Below are 24,353 nucleotides of genomic sequence, written 5' to 3' on the forward strand. Positions count from 1 at the left end.
CTCTTGATATTCCCGCTTTGAAGAATCATTTGATAAAGATGGTTAAAGATAAAGCAATTACCTACAAGGATGTTCCTGACAATCCAAGGAATCGGCGTCTTCAAAGGGTTGGAATCTCGACCCTAGTATCTTCACGTAACCCCTTGGGTGTTATCTTTTGATATTGCTCGGTTCTCCCGTGTGCGGGTGTCGCTCCCGGATTCCCCCAAGCGTCCTTTGAGTCCGGTGGCTGTTTCTGGTGGTTGTGTCGTGTCTTGTGTTGTGTTGTTGTTTGCTGCGTTTTTTTCTTTCCTTGCCTATTGAGGCTTTTGCGCGGTTCCCTTCCACTCTTTTGCACGCTTTGAGAGTGTAAGTTTTGGTGCCGCTTGTGTACATTTGTCCTTTGTCTTTCAATATATTCTTACCTTACCAAAAAAAAAAAGAAAAGAGAAAAAATTCTCAAGCAATAGAAACGGCATTCTTATGCCATTTTAAAAAGACAACAAAGGAACGGATCTCATGAGATTTTTTCTTTACGGGAGCTGCAACGGTGAATGTGACATAAATCTAAATGCGTGGAATATACACAAAGTCATGGAATCAAATGACCGCATCCCCTTTTGATAGGGGATGTGATTGAGTCAATGAAACAATATCTAATCTCTAATCCATATTGAACGGATCAATTAACAGAATCATTAACATTAAACTAAATTTACAAACATATATATAGTACATATATATGTATGTATGTATATACATAATTTATCTATATCTATATAATTTATCTATGATACATTCAGTTGTTAGGAATATAGTATAATAAGTACTACTGTGTGTCATAGAATTAGATTTGCTATGCATATATTGACACAATCATGATAGAATTTGAAATTTGAAATTTTTCTCTGCCTTATAATTGTTAGACATGTTGTTAGACTAACTATATATCTCTATTAACTAAGGGTCCATTTGTTTCATGATAAATAATTATTTAAAAAATATTTTATGATAAATGGTTGTATCGCTTATGAGAATGACAAATGAAAAATATTTTTTTATCATCAACACAATAACTATGGATTTATAAATCGCTGTTGATAATAAAAATATTTTGTGCTGATTAATTCTCTAAATGATATAACCAATAGATTCATATGCTTATATTTTATTTGATGTGTTTTGCTGGTGCAAGGAGGAGAGCGGTTTTTGAAAATTGGAAAACGGGATAAAGAAAGAAAAGAAAAGGTTAAAAAAAAGTGGAGCAAAGGAAGAATCATCCTAGGCATCCAAATTAATTGTGCGGATAAGTCCATAGGGTAATCTTAATATGTATATAGTTATCCTCAACTTTAGAGAATCTTAATTTATAAGGAAACATACGATGAGGTAATGAGAAAATCTATAAATTCAGAGAATCTTGAAGACCGAGAGAATTGTTCAGTGAAGTCTCATTCAATCAGCGCCAGGCTTCTTTTTTTTCCTTCCTTCTTTTGCCCTGCTCCGATGAGAAGGCCACTAGGGTTCCAATATCTGTTGGAGCAGGGTGAAAAGAAGAAAGAAAAAGAGAAGACAAAAAAAAAAGGGAGGAAGAAAAGAGGTCATCAATGGAAGCACAAGGTGAGTTTCTTTTCTGCGTTTTGTTTTGGTCGACTTTTGGTTCATGATTTTGCCAGACCACTGAGTTAACTGACCGGCAGACGTCTCCGGTTTAGTCATTCGCTGTCTTCGCAGGAAAGCATCGTTTCTCATCTTGTCTTGTTTTCCTCTTGGGCCATCAGGAACTTAATCTCAGTCAAAGTAAAACGTGGGTACTTGCTTGACTGCTTCCTGGACTCATCTCTGTGTTTTTGTCTCGAACTGCTCATCTCTCCTTCCTATAAGTTGCTCCGATTATGGCAGGGGACTTCATACTTTGTTTTGGCTGTTTTCGTCAAAGCTATGCCGGATGATCATTCTATTGCAAATGAAAAAAGGAGAACATTAGATGTGAATTGTAATTGTGGTTCGCCGAGGGGCTAGTCCCAGATCTCCCATGATCTTTTGGAAAGTCATACGTATGCTTAGAATATTGTCTGCCTTGTGTTCCTCCTCACAATTCTCAGCAGATGATGAAGACGAAAGTTCGTTTAATTATGCTTCACACTGCATGATTTGCGGGCTGTGATTTCTTTGGTCAACAAGAAGTTAATTAGCTAGAGGAAGTGAGAGTCCCTTCCTTCTGTATGAATAAAAAGCATCAGAACTGTTGAAATTGGAATCTCAGGGCACAGATATACGACCTGAGGATCGGCAATTTTCGTATAGTTCTCATCATTCTAATTTGGCAGAAATAGTTCTGCTAAAGAAAGAAAAAAGAAAGGTAAACAAAAAGGAGCAAAGGGAAATTGATCCTAGCCATCCAAATTAATTGTGCGGGTAACTCTATATCTACGAGATCAATCTTAAATCAGCGCAATGCGGAATGTTGCTTCTTTTCACCTTGCTCCAATTAAAAGGTCACTAGGGTTCCAGTGTCTGAAGGAGCAAGGTGGAAAGAAGAAAGAAAAAAGAGAAGAAAAGGGAGGAAGAAAAGAGGTCATCAACGGAAGCCAAAGTGAGTTTCTTTTTTCCAGTTTGTTTTGGTCCACTTTTGATTCAGAATTTTCGTCTACCCCGTCAAATTGTCTCTTATGTCCAATGAGGTTGTCCCTGACATTCGAATTCGATACAACCAGATCAAAGAAAAAAAGGAGAGCATTAGATGTAAGTTATATAATTTCTTTCTTCAATAAACACTTGTTTTTCTCTTCATTGATGCACAGAAAATTGATTTCCCACAAACCAATCTTAATTCATATTCAGGTATCTCAAAGAGAAATCTCAACAGAGAGCTTCATTTGCCATTACTAATCAATATCTTGTGATTCAATGGCTTGTTCATTCCCAAGATCTAATGGGACGAGCTGCGAATTCATAAGATATGATCACCAATGGCAACAAATGAAGTACCTCTAGTCATCCGGAGCCACGCGATGCACAAATCTTCCATTTATCTTTGTGTAGAGATGCTCTATTTGATCGGCTATGACCTATTTCCTCAGTCATTCCATCTCATAGAACGTGACCAAGCGCATTAATCGTGGCCTGGAACATTCCTTGGTCATGTGGGTCATGGTTGAGCCAAGCGGCCATTGAGAATGAATCCATGATCAAGTTCCTTGAGAATTGATCATCTATGAATCCCTTCGATAAGATGAGACCATGCCTTGGGCCTAAATGAGCCACGATCTTGTGATGACCAAACCACGATGGTGCCGCGATCAGCCAACAATGAGCCTAGAGAAAGATCAAGAATGTTGCAGTCGCCTCAAGTAGTCATAATGGCTACACAATGAGAAGGTACTGATTGAATCTCATAAAATAATTGGTAAGAATTTCTTACTAAATTTGGCATGACTAGATGAAAGATAAAAAGAATGTTAGATGAAACTTTTGTGCTTTCTTTCTTCAATAGATATTCGTTTTTCTTTCATTGATGAAATTTCATTTCATATATAGTGGTGATTTGCATCTCTTCCTTTTCTTTTTTATCTTCTTCTATTCCCGTCATAATTATAATTATTTGGACGCTGCGTCAACCCATTATATTCATTCACTTTTAAGTGTCGTGGGGAAATTGATTATCGACCAATGTGCTGTAAACTAATAGTTTTACGGACGGATATGTGTAACATGTGTTCGTTTTTCTTGATAAAAAGAAAAGGGAAGAGAACCTTTTTTTGTTGATATGTGCATTTAATTCGTTCATCTTTCTTGAATGTCTAACGGAACGAAGCTTTGAAAACTGAATTAACGTTTTTCAACCGCTTTTCCACGCTTCATATAAGAGATGCGTACCTGCCAGTTAAACCTCCCCAAACCATTCGATATTTCCTATCCAAGAGTTTCAGAGCCTAAGTTTTCCACCGAAGCTACACACCCAGAGAATTCTCTTCCGTCTCTGATTTGATGGAAAGAATGCCGAGCTCACAACACGCGAACGGTGATGGCAACGATGGCAACGAGTTCGGAAAGCGCCAGCCACTTGCTCGGTTAGTCAAGGGCTTCTCCTACTTTAAGCAAATTCTACAGGAAAACCTTTTTGGCTGGCAGAGCAGCAATGCTGCGGATGGAGCAAGAGATAATCGAAATGTGAGGGTCGACCCAGAACGAGCGGAGGAAGGAGACGTTCCTATTTATCAGGTGGCGAAGGTTCAAGATCAAGAATTGATAGAGGGATCTGATGAAAGAAAGAGTGACGATTTTGTCGTGGGAGGAATTAGCGGAATCAACCCTGCGTCGGAAGCAAGAAGATCCTCACAATTGGCCGAAGAAGTTTCAATGGTGAGATCTCACGGACAGACAAGAGACGACGTGGTTTTCACACTCGATAGCACCTATAAGAGTTTAAGGGAGTGGCCATTGCTAGGCTTCAATCATGGAATGGAAGATCGAAGAGCAGCAATTCATGATCAAGACTCGATGCAGAGATCGCACGGGCAGAGGAGTGACTGCGATGCTGTCGCGAATGCGAACAATGCTGGGGGGTCGAGGCAGAGCGAATGGCCACAGCAGTTCCAGCATTTACGGGAGGAGGGAAAAAAGAAGGAGGAAGCCAAGAGGAAACGGAAGGAACGAAGGAGGAGGTCATCGCGTAAGCAATAGATAAAAAGATAAATCACAAACTTTTAGCTATGACGCATTTATTTTCTTGGAATCTCTCTCGCAAAGCGAGACGATTAGTTTGCTTTTCCTTTTCTAGGATTTTGTTAGGCACTTCATCAATGGGTTCTCTCTGGGTACAAGGATTTGGGTGAAAATGATTTTCATGGAATTATCACTCTTTAGTCCAGGAGTCGCGTCTTGCCACAAACCAAACAAGTGAGGATAAATTTTCTTGCGAAAATGAAGGGATCTTCCAGAAAGTTTGGATGTGAAGTCTTTGTGCTCTCTTGTCCTTTCTGCTATCTTTTATTATTGGAAATTTGGATCCGTCACATATCTAAGATGAAGAGCCAAATTATCTTGTTTCTTTATTTCTTTTCTTTCTTTTGTTCATGAGGCTAATCAAATTCTATCGACTCAAACATTAAGTGAGGGAATGTTTTACTGTTTACAAATCGAGCAAAATTATTCCTGTTGCAAAAATCCACGGTGCCATATACATATTGTAGTTATTTGTGCTACTGCTATTATTACTACTATTAGTTTTATTACTCCTGCGGGTTTTCTTTAGTCAATAGGCATATATATCTCTCCAATAAGATAATTACTAACATTTGTATCATAACCGAAGCTCCTCTATATTAGCCATTCTTTTCCCGCCAATGAACATTTGTAGTAGTAAATACAATGGAGTATCGAAGATTAGGAAAAAAGAACAAATGAAAAGACACGTTTCGTTATCTTTTTTCCTTTCACAATGGATTAGTTGATTTAATAAAATCAAAGACAATGTTAGTCAAATTGGGTTCCTCGTAAAATGAGTAGACTCATTTAAAAATGAAAAGACTAGTGAAAAAATGTATGCGTTCAAATTGATAAGCGCAAAATATTGAATTTGATTTAATATAAATCAGTGCATAGTCAGTATATTTGAAATAATAAAGAATAAAAAACTAAAAAAGGATAACTCCATGGTTTTAACATGCATTTAATCTTCACTTTCTAACTAAGTATAAACCATGAGAGGTGCGCATGTTGAGTTGTGCCCTGATCTCTCTTCTTCTTTTGTTTCCATTGTTTGTTTGAGGAGAAGTCGGGACACATCGACATGAGAGTGGAAGATCATTAGACGCTTGAAAATTAATTGATTGAATATTCTATTGTCAATAGAGAGATCTGCATAAGGCTGAAGTAAAATTATGTTTTTACTTTTGGAAACTAATATAAATAAGGGATAAGTGTTCCAGAAGACCTAAAACTTGTCACGAAAATGCGTTTCAGTCCTAAAATTTGCAAAAAGTGCATTTAAGTCCTAAAACTTGTCAAATTGTTTCAAATAAGTCCTAAAATCGACGCCGTTAGCCTTTTCCGTTAAAAATGCTGACGTGGCATTCTAAATATTTATTTTCCACGTGTATTTTTTTTTAATTACTTTTTATTCATTTTTTAAAAATAATCTCTTTTAACTTTTTTAGTGAAAATAAGATAAAATGAATAAATCTAATCTTTTAATTTTTAAATTTATTTAAAAAATAATAATTAAAAAATATTTTTGCCAGCCTTGGCGAGGGCCGAGCTCGCCGGATCTGGTGGGGCCTTGCCCTTGCCGGTGGCCGGCGAGGGCCGAGCTCGCCGGATCTGGCGAGGCCTCACCCTCGCCGGCCCGGCGAGGCTGACCTCGCCAGATCTGGCGGGGCCTCGCCCTCGCCATCCCTTGCCTCCGGCCGGTGGGGGCGAGCCTTGCCATTGGCCGGCGAGGCTGACCTCGCCCCCTCGCCTCCGGCTGGCGCCGGCCAGGAGGCGAAGAAGATGATGGAAAAAGAAAAAGAAAAAAAGAATTAAAAAATTCCAAAAAAATATGAAAAATTCGAAAATAAAAAATAAAAAATATTTAAAAATGCCACGTCAGCGTTCGCCGGTCCACATTAGCGCCGGATGAACTGAATTAACACAACTGTAAAAGGTTTAGGACTAAATTGGCCAAAAAAAAAAGTTTAGGATTAAATTGGCACAATTGCAATAGGTTTAGGACTTTTTTGGTAATTCTCCCAATAGATTGAGACATCAAAAGTTGTTCTCTTAGGCCTTTTACTTTTGTTAGATTACTCTTTTAAGTTTTATTAGAAAAGGGAAATACCTATGCGTTGGACTGATCTTTATCTTCGAAATAACAATGAAAGAATTTGAGATCCCTTTTCCAAGTGCAATCCTATTCGTATGCAATAATCTTCATGATCTTCTCTCGCTTCCACTTAAACTCCAACTGCATGTCAAGAAATTGAAAGGCTTGTTACGGTCGATGGAACTTCTTATGACAAGGAATTAGCTTGAAAACAAGACTTCTTGTTGTTGACCAAAATTCTTACAAAAAATTTCTCCCCCCATTGCCTCTGTGTGTATATATATATGTTATAATTGTATTCAAACTTCTATTAGAAGAAAAGACTGTTTATCCATGGACTTCCACATTGAATGTACTCAAAGGCAATTTTAGTATGATATATTAGATTTGATTAGATTATCAATATTATTATCACAATTATGATATCTTTTCTAAGAATGTGTGATTCTTCAATATGATAGCTTGAGGATATACTACTCAGTATTATGATAGGCTCGTTACCTCTAGAATGTCGATACTGTAATTGCACAATGTCATAAGTCGGATGTCGACACCATGATATTAAATGTAGTAAGTTTTTGAGGAATCTATATCCAAGTTAGCAATATAAAATGTCTGAGTTTTGTTTACGCTATCATATATAATGAGTATTCCTCTTTATGTCATTTTTTTCTTGCTATTATCTTTTAAAAGCTAAATAATTGATGCACTAGCCCTTTTTGTTACCGACTTAAGCATTAGTTTCGTCAACTCAATTTAAAGTTGTCGAAAGTGGTCTTCGCATTGAGAATAATGTGAATTCATGCTTTGTTTACACCCATGAAAAAAAAAAAAAAAAAAAAGTGCTCCTGTGCACTTCTTTAACGATCGAATAAGGCAATGCTCAATTTAAATACACACACACACATATATAAATGCTGTTGTATCCAACACTCAGCCCTTCCAATACCTATGCTAATAAAGTACGCTAGCATTTAGTTAATTGAGATTAGGGGGTAAATTTACCTAGTAAATTAATTCTAAAGGCTCAAAACTAGGGGAGGAACTTCAAAGTTAGAGGCAACTTTGTTAAAGTGCAATCCCACATCACTTAATTAGTGGGTTTTACAGCGCCCATATATCATTGAACAATTTATGCTTTCAACTTAAACTTTCTAACATGATGTGAGACTAAACTTTAGCATTGCCTAAAATATAATACCGCATCTTCCTCCATCTAATAGATCAAGTTTTCGAATTAGACATTCTAATAATTATACTTTGTAAGAATACTACTTTAGACCAAAACACTTACTGTTTTGAGCGAACTTCTTGCGAACACTCGAGAACCCCTAACATCGCCATCGCCATCGCCTCCCTGGCACTCGCTTGTCAGCGTCCCCATCAATTAGCCCCCCATCTATCTTTATTTTCTCTATTGTCTTCTTCTAGCGCGCAACCTCAGCATTGAGGTCGTGAGCCTCAAATCCAATGTCTGCCATGCTCAACAAGCCACTGGACCGGGGGGATCATGTGATGGCTCGTGCACAGGTTGGTGATGACAACCCGGCCCCAATGACGGTCCAACAGTGGCTGGTGTGGACCTGTACGGCCGCTTTGCCCCTATTTGACGTGTTTTGCTGGTGCAAGGAGGTGAACGGTTATGGAAAACTAGAAAAAGGAATAAAGAAAGACAAGAAAAGGAAAATAAAAAATAAAGAGGAGCAAAGGAGAGTCATCCTAGCCCATTCAAATTAATTGTGCAGATAAGACCATATCTTCAAGGGTAATTTTAAGATTTAAATAGTTATCCTTAATTTTAGAGAATCTTAGTCTATAAGGAAACATTTGATGAGGCAAAGAGAAAACTATATAAACTTTAGAGAAACTTAAAAATCAACCGACTTGTACATTGAAGCCCCATTCACTCAACCACATGCAAAACGACTTCTTTTTTCCTTTCTTCCTTTCGCCATGCTCTAATGAAAAGGCTCCTAGGGTTTCAACATCCATTGGAGCAAGGTGGAAAGATCATCAGAGCAAGGCCAAAGGAAGAAAGAAAAAGAGGAGACTGAAAGGGAGGAAGAAAAGAGGTCACCAACGGAAGCACAAAGTGAGTTTCTTTTCTACGTTTTGTGTTGGTCGACTTATGATTCAGAATTTTTATCTACCCGTCAAAATTGTCAAATTGGTCGTACAATATTCTCTTATGGACAATGAGGCTCTCAACATTCGAGTTTGACACAACTGAGTCAAAAAAAAAAAAAAAAAAAAAGAGAAGAGAAAACTGAAGTGAGATGCTTTTGACATATGGAAATCTTTGTCATCTACGTTTTCCAGCTTGATTAGCAAAATCTCTCTTAAGTTGTATTGAAAAAAGCAAGATTAGATAGGTGATACGGCTAGTTAATCTGCAATATTTTTCTGACTTGAAGGGATTCGCAATTCAACAGATACTATATTAACCTGAGTTTATTTGACGAAAGAAAGCAGTCTTGAATATAGTTCTCTGAGTTACACAAAGCAAAAGGCACAAAAGAAAACCTTTTAAGGACGCAGATGATTATGAAGAAAAGAAAAGATTTCCCAAGCCCTTCCCAAGCTATTTAAGAAGACAAGAGGAATAGGATCTGATTTCAGATTTTTCTTACGCGAGCTAAATGCCTGGAATATACGGAAAGTCGTGGACTCTGTCAACTCTTTGGTTTTTTTGATAAGGGGGAAGTGAGGTCAGAGGAATACTATCAAATCTTTAATTCATAATGAACGCATCAATTAACAGAAAGATCCGCCTTCCTTTGACCTTCCCCCAATTTTCATCGACTACACCAGTTTCGCTTCAACTCCATTGCACATGCTCCAAGATATAAAGGTATTTTCACTTTTGACTTAATTTTTTCTTTTTTTATATTTCAATGTACGAATAGGCATAATCAATATGGAGAAACATTGATGCTCAAGTAGGTATATGTTACACATCTCCATATTTTGGTATTTCCTTCGATTCTCGACTCTTCTTTTTCCAATTCTATTCAAGTTTTTCTTTTATGCGACTTGTTTTTATGTTCGACCTTTGATTAAGGATTTTTCAACTTCTTTGCTTTCTTTCTTCAACAGGTACTTGTTTTTGTTTTCTTCAATGCAAAGATAATCTTCCTTTTAGTATTAGGGTTCCATGTTTTCAATTTTCTTGTTATAAAGGAAATAAGTACATAACTGTTCTTTAAATTATATGTAGAATATTAATCTTTTCAGTGTTGTTGATTCAGAAGAAACTAGTTAAAAACTGCTTTTCGAAAAGCTTCACTCTCAATAATAATTCGCTCTTCATAGGTCAAATCGACACTCACAAGTTAAACCTCCACAGCTCCGTTCCATTAGATCAGTGAGAGATACGGAATTTTTCCTCAAACCTACTCATTTTTATCTAGCAACTACTCACGAATTCTATTTCTTATCATGATTTTGCATTCATACATAATCACTCAATTTTATGCAAGCACATAGCGTGTGCTCGGATTCTCGTCTATATTATTTAGTTAAAACACAATTTTGCGTCACTTTTAACTTCATCAATGAACGACAGCGGCTCATTAAGTAACAACACTAAGTTCACAATTTCTTTCTATGCATAAATCCGACACTCAACTTATGTTTTAATTACATAGACTGATGTCATATTGCTTAAATATGTGATGCTAAAACCAACTTCTTTCGACTTTGTTGCGAAAAATTTGCACACATTATAGATGGAATATGTACTAGCGTAAAATGTTTCATGTTTTCCTCGATCAACAGCATTACTGCTTTGCCGGCCAAAAAGCTGCTGCTCTAGAATTCACTAATCGCAACCATCTTGATCTTTCTCCAAACTCGTTGCCATTATCGCCTGTATGTTGTGAGCTCAGGGCTCTTTCCATCAAATCAGAGACAGAAGAGAATTCTCTTGTTTCTCCAAGAAATAAAAACTTGTGTAGTCTCAATGGAAAACTTAGGCTCTGTGCGGTGATTTCTCACTGAAACTCTTGGATGTAAATTATTCAATGGGTTGCGGAGGTTTAGTTGGCAACTACTGTTCTCTATATGAAGCTTGAACTGAGCGCCATATTTTCATAACGTGAATAAAAAAACTATTATTTAGATTTCATAGTTTTGTTCCCTTAGACATTCAAGAAAGCTGAATGAATTAAACGTACATATCAACAATAACAGTTCTTTACATATCTCATTGCCCTCGGTACTTTTTTGTGAATGTGAAAAAATAATATTTTTAGTGTCAAAATCTAATTACAATTATTTTTTTCTATATTCAGACGCAAAAATTAACATGCTCATCCTACCCGCTACAGTCTCACGATTGAACTTTGAAAAAAATCTCATTAATTTGTGTGAAATGTATTCGGTTTTTATTAAAGAAAGGAAACAAGTAAAGAATTGTTTTCGTGATATGTGCATTTAATTTGTTCAGCTTTCTTGAATGTCTAAGTGAACAACACCGTAATGTAAATATCTTTTTCAACCACTTTACGTATACTTGGCGCTCAGTTCACTCTTCATATAAGAGATCAGTAATTGCATGAAACCTCCACAAGCCATTCTATATTTTATATCGAAAAGCTTCAATAAGAAATCAACACACATAGCTCAAGTTTTCCACTGAAGCTGCACTAGTTTTTGGTCTAAAGAGAACAGCCAGAATTCTCTTCTCTCTCTGATCAGATGAAGCCAGCAGAAGATTCACAAGATACGATCAATAGCAGCCACAATCGCATCAAAGACTTGAAGAGCCGATAGAGTGATCGCATTGAAGGGAAAACGACGATGATATTGGTGAGACCGGAGGGCAAGGGTCGACTCTAAACTAGAGGGAGAGAATGTCGTTCCTAATGATCAAACGGCAAGGGTCAAAGGTCAAGAATTAGACAAAGGGATTGCATCGAAGGGAAAGCAGCGATGTTATTGCGAGAGAAATTAGTGAAATCAGCCATGCATTGGAAGCAAGGGGATCGTCCCAATTGCCTGCAGAAGTTTCGAGTGCACCAAATGATGGTCGAGATGATCTCCCCTCCATGCAAAACATCGATGCCGGCGGTCAAGTTTGAGAATGATCAAACGAATCGATGGTATCTATACTCCCTTGTGAAGCAATCTTTTACAAGAAGGATTATGACGGTAATACACTCCAATAAGTGATGATCTACCATATCATAACAACCTTCGGATCCTCCTTCCTTTTGGTTCAACTCCATTGCACAGATGCTCCCCAATTTCAAGGTACCTACTTCTTTTGACTTGACTGAATCCAATGTTCAATTCGGTCCTACATTTCATAATTTAATTTATGTATAGATAAAATCAATAGGGAGAAATACCAAGAATCAAGTAATAATATTCTATACATCTCTGTGTTTTGGTAACTCCTTTGATTCTTGCAACTCTTCTATTTCCAATTCCTTTCGAGTTTCTTTTTCTGCAGTTTGTTTTGGTAGACTTTTGATTAAGAATTGTTCTCCACCTCCTCTAAATTCTCAACTTTGCCATTGGGCTATCTCATACCAACAACAAGGTTGTCGTTGACATTTGAGTTCGACAAGATTGGGTATGAATAAGGAAAATATTAGATGTAACTTATTTGCTTTCTTTCTTCATCGATATTCCTCTTTCTTTTCATTGATGCAAAGATTTATGTACAAGTGTAAAATGTTTCAGTTCTCTCGATATAAAGTAAATAAGTAAGGAACCGTCGTTTTAATTATATGTAGAATATTAAAACTTTTAGTATTCTTGATTTAAAAGTAACAAACAAATAATTGCTTTTCAAAAACTTGGCCCTCAATAATAAACTTTTCATGTAGCGAATCAGCACTTGCAAATTAAACCTCCACAAGCCAATTTAAATCTTATATCCAGGTGTGTTAGAGAGAAATCACCGCATAGAGGAGAGCTTCAATTGCCATTGCTAATAGTATCTTATGAATTTGCTGCTCATTTCATAAGATCTGGGGAACAAAACATATAGTTTTAGTGGAAAATTCTATACTCTTTGACTAATCTAGTGAAACGAGCTATAGATTTTGATATTCAAACCAGTATGCTCGTGCTACATTTATCAAAAATTAATTTTTATGCAATAAAAAATCTCAAACTGCATAATTTGTGCCACTTTTATATGAAGCCAATATCTATATCATAAAAAATTTTAAATTGATACACTCATATAACATTTATCTAGTTTGAGATTTTTTGTGATAAGAAAATTAGTTAAGAGAAAATGTGGTATGAGTGTACCGTTCTCAATATTTGGTGATATCAGCCTCATGAATTATATGTAGAATATTAAATTCTTTCTAGTTTTATTGATTTAAAAGAAATAAATAATTAACCGTTTTTCAACATGTCTCAAAAACTTGACGCCTCACATATAGTAGATCGGTCTCTTGCAGAGGTGGCAAAATAAGTTTTAACCCATATGTAATGGCTCGGGTGAGATTGGATGGCCTACAATTTGGCATATGGGTAGGAATGGGTTTAATTAACCAAAAATCAATTATTTACGGGTTGTAGTGGGTTAGGAAAGAAAGCCACTTTCGAGATATTTAATGAATATATAATGCTAAAATTGTTTATTCAAACCGAATCTTTGTGTAATGTCGGGAGAATTACCAAAAAAGTCATAAATATATTGCAATTGTGTCAATTCAGTACTAAACTTTTTTTTTGTCAATTTAGTCCTAAACATTTTATAATTGTGCCAATTCAGTCCATCCGGCCAAAATTGACTGGCTGGTGCTTGCTAGTTCTAACGTGGACGCCAGCCGTCCGACGAATGCTAACATGACATTTTTAAAATATTTATTTATTTTTCGAATTTTTAAATATTTTTTTTTTGAATTTTTTAATTCTTTTTAATTATTTTTTCACATCTTCTTCTTCCCTTGGCCGACCAGACCGGCTAGAGGCGAGGGCCAGCGAGGTTAGCCTCCCGGCCACCGGTGAGGCTCGCCCCCACCGGCCGAGGCGAGGACCAACGAGGTCAACGTCGTCAACCACTGGCAAGGGCAAGGCCCCACTAGATCTATCAAAATCAGCCCCGCTGGCCACTGGCGAGGGCGAGGCTCCCCTAGATCCGGTGAGCTCGACCCTTGTCACGCCCCGATCCTCGAGCGCGTGCCCATTCCTCTCTCGGTCAATAAAAATTATGTGACTTCCCGGGACGAGTTACCTACTCTTTCATTTTATTATACATACGGAAGCAAAAATAAATCCCCTAACAATAATCATCTTGGGATAGAAAAACAAGACATCACATTCACAATAAACCACACTTTTATAAACATATGGAGTCATTTACACCAGTCTATAACCAAAAGACTAGTTCTCAAAAAGAGGTTGTCCTATCTGACTACTCTTTAGGTCACCTCAACTTAGCTCCAGGTCCTCCCTCTACAGCTCTAAAAATTTTAAGCCCACAATAGGATGAGATATAAATCTCATCGAGTTCATGGTCTAAGCCCCAATTATGAGGGAAATACACCTAGAAGTGCCCTAACCACACCACTACTCAATTAGCACAAAGGACGTATCTTGCCTTAGTTCCTATCTGCACGTTAGCACAGTTCATATCACATTGCATATAATCAATGCACATAACAACTGGAACACCTCATCAATTCAATTAATCACAAGGGTCCTTATTATAAGGCTAAACCGTTATGACACGTCTCATTCCATGCCACACAGTTTTGTCTCATAACCAGGCGCATCAAACTCAAACAATCATGTGTTCTAATGGTTAATTACACCCCTTGAGGGTACCGCCAACTCTAAATTTGGCGGTCTTCTGGCATTGCCATGCATTGTCTCATCTCCTTTGAGCACGGCGACGTCTCTTAATTAGATGGCTTCCCCGAAGGAGCGTAGGTCAAAAATCTACTGCGACTCAAGTCCCAATGAATGGATAACGTCTGGCTTAACAGTTTAGGACGGTTTCTCTTAACTAACACACAACCAATCAATCTCGGCCCAGGACATTGTGCATTGCACTTATGCCTCAATTAAAATGGTGAACCTAACTTGTTTTTTTTTCGTATTAGAAATACACGGTAAAATAGTCGTATGTGGGTACACGGTCAATTCACACTAGAAAAATTGATATCCTCCAATTTAAAATCCCAGTCGTTTATATAGTATATAAAAATTATTTTTTGTGTTAAAACCCAACACCTGGGATTTTTTTAATAAATAATGAATTTCACAAATTTTGGAATTAAATACTCAAAATTCCAAATCAACACTCGATTTGCACAAATTAACATCCAATTGCATAAACTAAACACACCATTGCAATCATTACAAAATTCCGATCATCGGCTATCCCGGTCTAATTTTCGAAAATAATTAATAATTAAATAAATTACAAAATTAATAAATTTAAAGCATTTAATTAAATTAACCTAAACTAACCAAACTAAATAATCTAACTAAAAATTAAATCTAACCATCCTTTTTAATTTAATCTAAGTACACTAACTAAATAAACTAACTAATTCCTAACTAATCCACCTAACTAAACTAATTAAACTAACTAAATACTAACTATATACTTAATCTAACTAAGCCATCCTAAGCTTAATTAACCTAATTAATCCACCAATTAGCTAACTAACATACCTCTAAGTGTCATTAGCCCACTAATTAAGGATTAGAATGCAACTCACTGGTTAGCACGAAAAATTGGCTCATGACGACGGCGGCAAGTGGCAGCCGAGAATTGAACTCACCGCGAGGCCGATTCAATGCTCGGACCAGCTGAAAACAAAGTCGGTGAGTGGAGGTGGGCGTTTGTGAATGGGGGAGGGGATGCGCGGCTTCAGTGGCGTCGATTCAAAGGAAGAGCAACGGTCTTCGTCAGAAACAAAATAGAAGAAAAAGAAAGGCAGCAGCTAATAGAGATGAATGAAAGCGAAGCAGCACCGTGAAGGAGGAAAGAGGAATGACGTGGACGAAGCTGGGCTTAGAAGTCAAGATTCCCTTCAAATGACCTAAACCGAATTTCCATTCATTTTCCGAATTGATTTTCCGTAAAAATCTTGGAATTTCTGAAAAATTTTCAGAAAGTGAGTCGACGTTCTTAAAATGAATTGTGAGCGGCTTCGGTGGCATCGATTCAAAGGCAGAGCATCGGTCTTCGTCAGAAACAAAAAAGAAGAAAAAGAAAGGCAGCAGCTGAGAGAGATGAATGAAACGAAGTAGCACCGTGAAGGAGGAAAGAGGAATGACGTGGACGAACTGCACCGAATGAAATGAAAAGGAAGAGGCATCCGTGGAGAGCAGCTGGATGGATCGGCTAAGGAGATTGGAACAAAAGGAATTGGTCAAAGATAAATATCTATACATTAAAGCCTTGTCCCCCTATTTCTTTCTAGCAAATATAATCCAAGAATTAACTAAATTGATGCCAAAATTCAGCCCTCAAACCATAGCTCCGAATTCACTGATTTTAGAATTCAATTTCATCCTCAAATTCTCAATTTTGAAGTCCAATTCTATCGAACCCACACATTTCTATAAGTTCCTTACATCCAATAGCTGGGCTTAGAAGTCAAGATTCCCTTCAAATGACCTAAACCGAATTTCCATTCATTTTCCGAATTGATTTTCCGTAAAATCTTGGAATTTCTGAAAAATTTTCAGAAAGTGAGTCGACATTCCTAAAATGAATTGTGACATGACAGAATTTTCCATTTGTAAAATTGAGTTTAATTTCACAGTTAATTTCAATCTGACGTAATTTTAGCGTGTTCTAATCTACCAGGTAGCTTTTAGGAATTTTTAATGCAATTAATCCATGGTCGATTATTTTCGAGCCACAACGTACATCTTCGTCTCATTGGCGACTCTTGATTGTTGTGAAAATCTTGATATTTCAAATACGGACACCGGTACAAAAATGACAGAAAAATCGGTCTATTGTCGTTCGATAGGAATTTTGCAATTAGGTGGAATCACCCACACACTAATCACATATCTCGATTGAATCGACCTATCTCCTATCTCAGATCAATTTTGACGGTGCCTTAATGACCCTTGCAGATTGGCATGATTGAGCAATCGTTTCTTGTTCAAATTCTCAAGGTTATTGCATTTGGATTCCTTAACGGCTTCACCTAATAGGCTAGTTAACTTGTAAGTGGCCAATTAAGAAAAAGAAAAGGCTATAGGCACGTCAATGAAAAGCCTATTTCATCTCATCGAAATCAGACTCGAAAATCAAGATGTCACGGCTCTCGTCATATTCGACACCTCGCTGGCCACTAGCGAGGTTGAGGCCCCGCCAAATCTAGTGAAGTCAACCTTGCTAGCCACTAGCAAGGGCAAGGCCCCACCAAATTCGGCGAGCTCAGCCCCCACCAGATCCAACAAGGCCTCGCCCAACCAAGGCGAGGATCGACCTTGCCAACCACCAAAGAGATGTTGGCTAGTGCGATGGGCCCATCAGTGGACGACGGGGTGTCGACGGAGCCGTTCGCGTTGAGCACAGAGATCTGGAGCATTCGATGCCTGCAACGTCATGGATCCGATCCTGTTCATGGACGATGGCAACTCCCTCTTCAACATCACCTCCCCAAAGATGTTCTACTTCACCAGCGTGTCCCCAAGCCACCGCAAGAAGAAGCGAAGCTCCGGATCTCCGTGCTCAATGCAAACGGCTCGCAACGCCCGTCATTCGCCAACAGCCTTAGCGCGCTAGCCGACATCTCATTGGTGGCCGGTAAGGTTGACCCTCACCTTGGCTGGGCGAGGCTCGGCCTCGCCCAACCCAACCTTGGCGAGGCCGAGCTCGCAGAATCTAGCAAGGCCTTGCCCGCCGACCCTCGCCTCCGGCCGGCCAAGGGAAGAAGAAGATGGGGAAAAAAAAAAAAAAAAGGAATTCAAAAATTCAAAAATTCAAAAACATTTAAAAATTCGAAAAAAAAACATTTTAAAAATGCCACCTCGCGTTCGCTAGACGGCCGATGTCCACGTCGCACCTGCTGGCCAATTTTGGTGTGGACTAAATTGGCACAATTATAAAAGGTTTAGAACTAAATTGGCCCAAAAAAAAAGTTTATGACTGAATTTGTACAATTGTAATAGGTTTAGGACATTTTCAGTAATTCTCCCGTGTGATGTCAAGCCAAGAATATTGGAATTCTTCTAGGGCATGCGTAATTTCATAGAAATTGTTGGTTAGGACCAAAAAAAAAAGTTGACGCTTTAATACCGGACATAAAGAAAGTGTAATCAATCTAAAAGCTCATGGTTTTGCAAAGTCCAAAATCAACTTCCACAGTAATGTCCGCAACTAACATTAAATAAAATTATATAGGCAAAAATAATTTATTTATAGACACCTTCACTTCTCATTACACAACCCGACTCTAACCTATTCACGCACGTGTTCTAGTCCGTTAGCTCGGTGCTCACTCACATCTCCATGTTGCTAAATTGCCACACAAAGTCCTAACCTATGACTCGTTCCATTTGATCTTGGGAACCAAATGTACAGCTTCGATGGAAAATTCTCCACTCTCTCATGATCTAAGGAAACAAGCCACAAATTCACAATATATGATAGCTAATAATAATGGGTTCCGAGAAAGATGGGAAATGTCCTAGTCGCCTCAACTAGTCGTTAACCTCACACGTCAAGAAGGTATTAATCAAATCTCTAAAATAACTGTAGACATACACAGGCTCCGTTGGCAAATACTCTCTTCTCTGGAAGAGTTTTCTCTCTCCTTCGGGCAGAGCAGTCTTCGCTCCTTCAATGGCAGCTGGATCAACACAACTTCTGAAACCACCATGAGTCTGGATTCGCTGCTCACTCTAAAGGGCGTTGAGAGCACACCAGATCTGGTAAGATGAATCCCAAACCCTAACCCTAACCATCCTTCGACTGAGTTTCCCTTCTACAACCCATCCACCTTTACTCCCCGACATCCATCTTTTATCCCCCTTCCTAGTCGTGCGTTACCCTCGCCGAGTGTTTCCCTCCATTACCCACCGAGTTGCATTCTGTAGGCGACCGCAGAGCCATCCCCTGTTCAATCCCATGGAGCCCCCTTCAATCTAATCACAAATCACCATACCCTAACACATCTAGTACCAGTAATACTGATAAATCCAACCTCCAAACCTCTGTGGCCTCCAATCACAGCGAGCCCCTACACAACAAAGAATGGAAGGAGAGCGTGAGAATGACTTAAGATTAGCAGCACTATGTAAAAGTCTAGGCTCTCTATGGACAGAAAGTGATGTGGTTGAAGTCTCCACCGACATCCCTCCTACAAAACGGGAGGAATGCAATCTTACTCTCTTTGGTAAGTTGCTCTCTAAACCCAATGTTAACTTCCCAGCCTTTATTACCACTATGAAAAAGGCATGGAAAACAGAATCAGTTGTTTGTCCGCAAAAAGAACTAGGGCTATTCTCCTTTGTGTTCCAAGCTGAAGAGGATAAAGAAAGAATTCTAAAAACAGGGCCATGGTCTTTCAATGGTAATCTATTAGTTCTGAAGCAATGCGAGCTAGACACACCGGAGCACTGTTATGAGTATTCTTGCTACGCCTTCTGGGTTCAAATAGGAGGGATCCCTCCAGGGTGGTTTAGAGAGGATGTGGTTGCTGACCTGGCTGAAAGAATGGGTCGTGTGGTAGAGATACAGATGGAGGCTAAAGGGAAAGGTCCACATAAACCAGGAAGGGTGAAAGTTGAGCTGGATTTGAATGCACCCTTAAAATCAGGAGCTATATTAGACATCGGGACTAAAAAGCTATGGGTAGAATTCAAGTACGAAAGACTTCCACATTACTGCTACTCATGCGGAAGGATTGGTCACTATGCCACTGATTGTGAGGAAGTTCCTTATGAACAAACAAAATGGGCAGAGAATAAAGTAGGGAAATACGGACCTTGGTTAAAGGCGGAGGTACGAGACCATAGCCCTCATTGGGCAGCGTTCTATGGTAAGTTAGAAATGAACCCCGAGGCTGATGAGGTTATCCCGAAACGCCTGCAACAGAAAATGCAATGGACCGGGGAGTGAGAGGTGAACAGGACAAACGAGCTGCTGTCATTCGCAATAAGAGAAGGCAAGAGTGCTATTCCACTGAAAGCAACCACGAAGAAACGGCCAAAGACCAAAGTAAAAAAGACAAAGGGAAACAGATCATGTGTTCGAGATCAACCCAAAGCAAACTTTCAACCAGAGGACAGCAACAAAAAGAAAACTCAAGATCCGTAAATCAAAAAGCAATGGCGATCAGCAGAAAATGCACGATACTTGTTGATGATATGGAGTTATTGGACACCCCTGTCCAGATAATGAAGGAAGGAAATGATTGGGCTTTGGTGGCTAGCCCTAATAAGCCACCGAAGACATCATGAAGCTTATCAGCTGGAATTGTCAGGGGCTGGGCAATCCCCTGACATTCCAGGAACTGAGAGCCTTAGTAGCTCTCGAAAGGCCTGCTATGGTGTTTTTAATGGAGACGAAGAACAAGGAGATGAGGGTGGAGGGCGTGGTTAGACGCCTAAATTTTGCAAATAAATTGGTTATGAATCCGGAAGGGATTGCAGGAGGCTTGGTATTAATGTGGACTGAAGAGGTGAAGATAAGGGTAATTTCCAGCAACAAAAATCTCATTGATGTTGAATGTTCTGATCCAAACAGTGGCAACCAAATGCGTATTACCTTTCTTTATGCTCCTACAAACTACGGAGAGAGACTCACATTATGGCATCAATTAAGGGGCATTCAGGCACAAAACACACTGCCATGGCTCTGTATGGGGGACTTTAATGAAATATTATATGCTTGGGAGAAGGTAGGAAAAAGGGCTACCGATTATCACCGAATGGCAGCCTTCAGAGATTTATTAAATGACTGCTCCCTAATGGATATTGACAGCAAAGGATGTGCATACACATGGGCAAACAACAGAGAAGGCGAGGAACTAGTTAAAAAGCGACTAGATCGAGCTCTATGTACCATGGAATGGCGAGTAACTTTCCCAGAGGCTGAAGTTCAGGCTTTACCAGCGATCGGCTCAGATCACAGCCCACTCCTTCTTGTGCTTCATCCTGAAAAACCAACAAAGCAAAAACAGTTCAGGTTTGAAGCATTTTGGTTGGAAGATGCAGAATGTCGAGATATTATTAAACAAACATGGGATGGCAGCCCTCTAAATGAGAGTAGCTTCACAGCCAAAGTGCACATGGTGTCAAAACAACTTGAAAAGTGGAGCAAAAACAAGTTCCCAAATGCAGCCAAACGCATAAAACAATTAAAGCGACAGCTAACAAAGCTAACAAACAGACAACCAGCAAACTATAGCAAGAAGGAATATCAACAAGTGGTGGATCAACTTGAAAAATTGTGGCAACAGGAGGAAAAGTATTGGGGGCTTAGGGCGCGCATAAATTGGCTTCAATGGGGAGACAGAAACACGAAGTATTTCCATGCCACCACAAAGGCAAATGACAGAGAAACAGAATAACAATGCTGAAGATAAACGATGACACTTGGTACAGGGGGCAGCATGTGCTCAAGAACAAAATCCTTGAATTTTACCAAACACTTTATGAATCTGTGGGACCAAGGAACTTCCAACCGGTTCTTGATCAGTGTCCTAGCCTAGTCAACGAGGCAATGAACACACATCTGATGGAAACAGTCTCTGTAGAAGAAGTCCAAGAAGCGGTATTTCAATTGGGGGCACTCAAAGCTCCGGGTCCCGATGGGCTAAATGGACAATTTTTTCAGCATTATTGGGAGGAACTCAAACCTGAAGTCCTTTATATAGTCCAGAGGTTCTTTGAAACAGGTACGTTCGACCCTACCCTAAACCAAACACATATTACCCTCATCCCGAAAGTTAAAAACCCAGAAAGCATCACCCAATTCAGACCCATAAGCTTATGTAATTTCAGTTACAAAATCATAGCTAAGGTGATGGCGAATAGACTAAAAAGATGGATCCCAGAACTTATCACTCCAGAACAAAGCGCCTTTATACAAGGGAGACAGATTCAAGACAACATACTCATAGTTCAAGAAGTTGTCCACCAGCTCAGAATCAAGAAGAGAAAAAAGAAATTTCAAGCCATTCTGAAATTAGACATGCAAAAAGCATATGATAGAGTGGAATGGGATTTTCTTAAAGCTTGCCTGCTGAAAATGGGGTTCCACACAAGATGGGTAGGAATGATAATGCACTGTGTTTCAACAGTAACTTTTAGCGTGAAAGTAAACGGAGAGCCTATGGAATATTTCACACCATCAAGGGGGATAAGGCAAGGAGATCCGTTGTCACCTTATTTGTTTATTCTGATGTCGAATGTGCTATCATGGTTAATGCATAAGGCTATGACAGATGGAAGCCTACGAGGGATAAAACTGAACCCACATTGTCCTACTCTATCACATCTCCTCTTTGCTGATGATTCTATATTTTTCTTGGAAGGGAACTTAACAGAATGCCAAAACCTCACAGTTGTCCTTAACCAGTATTGCTATGCTACGGGTCAAACAGTAAACCTAAACAAGTCAGGGGTGAGATTCAGCAGTGGCTATCCCTTAACTCTTCAACGGAATTTGGCTCAACAACTTAGAGTCCCAATCATGGACAAGACAGGAAACTATCTAGGCATACCGACAGATTGGGGAAGATCCAAGAAAGAAATGTTTGCCTGGATCCTAGCTAGAGTTAACATGAAGATGGCGGGATGGAAAGAGAAGCTTCTGTCCAAAGCAGGGAAAGAAACACTGATAAAAAGTGTAGTCCAAGCACTCCCCCAGTATGCTATGTCGATTTTTAAAATCCCCATTTCCATATGCAAATCAATTGAAAGGAGAATAGCCAATTTTTGGTGGAGGCAAAATGAAGCCAGTAGTGGATTGCATTGGAAGAAGTGGGAAGCCTTGAAAATGAGAAAGGATGAAGGAGGGCTCGGGTTCAGAGACTTAATAAACTTCAACAAAGCAATGCTTGGGAAACAGGCATGGAGGTTATCTCAATCACCCACTGCTTTATGGAGCAGAATCTTCAAAGGGGTTTATTTTCCAAATGGCGACATGTGGAAGGCAGGGAAAGGACAGCGACCCTCATGGGGTTGGCAAAGCATTCTGGTGGGGAGAGAAGCAATTGAAAAAGAAGTTCAATGGCGAGTAGGTGATGGCAGGAAAATCAGTATACTGGAGGACAAATGGCTGGAATATGGTGTGATAGGGGGCCCCGCAAACAGAAACGAACCCACAACAGTAGCTGAATTGATAAATGACACCACTAGGCAATGGAAAGAAACAGAGATTCAACAACACTTTGAAAATAGAATAGCAAATGAGATCCTCTCTATCCCATTGAGTCCTACTCCGGAGGAAGATACTCTAGTATGGCAAGGTAACAAGATGGGAACGTATACGGTGAAAAGCGGGTACAACAAAATTTGCGCAAACAACACAACAACAGATCAGAACAGAGCATCAACCTCATTTCAACCGCCCCGCTCCTTATGGACAAAGATTTGGCAGCTATCTATTCCCCCAAAGATACGTATTTTTATATGGAGCGTTTGTCACAACGCAATCCCAACCAGAGAGAATTTGTACAAACGAAAGGTTTTACCTCACCCCATCTGCACGCTCTGTAATGACCAAGTGGAGACCACCGAGCACCTGTTTCTTCTTTGCAAATGGACGAAACAAATATGGACAGATCCACGGGTCAGAATCCAGCGTGAATCAAACAGCATCACCCGCTTTGATAAGTGGCTAATAGAGAGGTTTGAAGAACAAAGGAACCTACCCGAGAAGGAGCTGCTGGTGATGACCCTTTGGTTTGTTTGGAAAGCCCGCAACAATTCGATTTTCAGAGCACAAAAGCTGGAACCGACCACCATTGTAGATCTGGCGGACGCACATCAGAGAAACTTCAGCCGATGGCAGCAAAAAGACACAAAGGGGACTCTAGATCTGCACTTACCGAACCATTGGAGACCACCGATGGAAGGAAAGTTGAAGCTGAACGTTGATGGATCATGGAAACAGGGGGAACAAACCGGATCCATTGCTGGAATATTGCGGGATCACACTGGACAGGTGATTGATGGCTTCGCGCAGCAGGTTCGAGCTTCCTCTCCGCTTCAAGTAGAAACCCTAGCAATTTTGCACGGGTTGAAGCTTCTACAGTTACGAGTAAAGGAGCACGAGGAAGAAACTGAACTCGGCAAAGTACTTCTGACTGAAGCAGAGTGCGAAACTGATTGTCTCACCGCACAACAGAGCATCCTGGGCTGGGCCGAGAGTCCATGGCAGGTGAAGCCCATCATAGAGCAATGTACAAGCCTGCTCTACCATTCCCCAACATTGACGCTCAGCAACTGTTCACGGACGGCCAACAAAGCAGCTGACCTGCTCGCTAAAATGCACCGAAACAAATTACTAAATTAGCATTGGCGAACACTCCCTCCTCCAGCTCTATCGGAAATTTTTCTTTCGGAATCGCACCCACTATCTCCGTGTAAGTCTCGTATTATATGAATGAAA

The 24,353-nt window shown here is 39.4% G+C and overlaps 1 protein-coding gene across 1 annotated transcript; it reads right to left on the bottom strand.

The window, feature by feature from the left end:
- Positions 1-18,200: 18,200 nt before the first annotated feature.
- On the bottom strand, positions 18,201-24,003 carry LOC104425618. The gene is made up of 6 exons (XM_039301452.1): positions 23,791-24,003; positions 23,614-23,714; positions 23,434-23,492; positions 20,799-20,890; positions 19,720-19,820; positions 18,201-18,972 (listed from the first exon to the last, which is right to left on the bottom strand). The coding sequence occupies exons 1-5, from the start codon at positions 23,796-23,798 to the stop codon at positions 19,769-19,771; spliced, it is 312 nt and encodes a 103-aa protein (XP_039157386.1). The 5' UTR covers positions 23,799-24,003; the 3' UTR covers positions 18,201-18,972; positions 19,720-19,768.
- Positions 24,004-24,353: the final 350 nt, after the last annotated feature.

The sequence above is a fragment of the Eucalyptus grandis genome, chromosome 9 (genome assembly GCF_016545825.1).
Source record: "Eucalyptus grandis isolate ANBG69807.140 chromosome 9, ASM1654582v1, whole genome shotgun sequence".
Taxonomy (NCBI): Eukaryota; Viridiplantae; Streptophyta; class Magnoliopsida; order Myrtales; family Myrtaceae; genus Eucalyptus; species Eucalyptus grandis.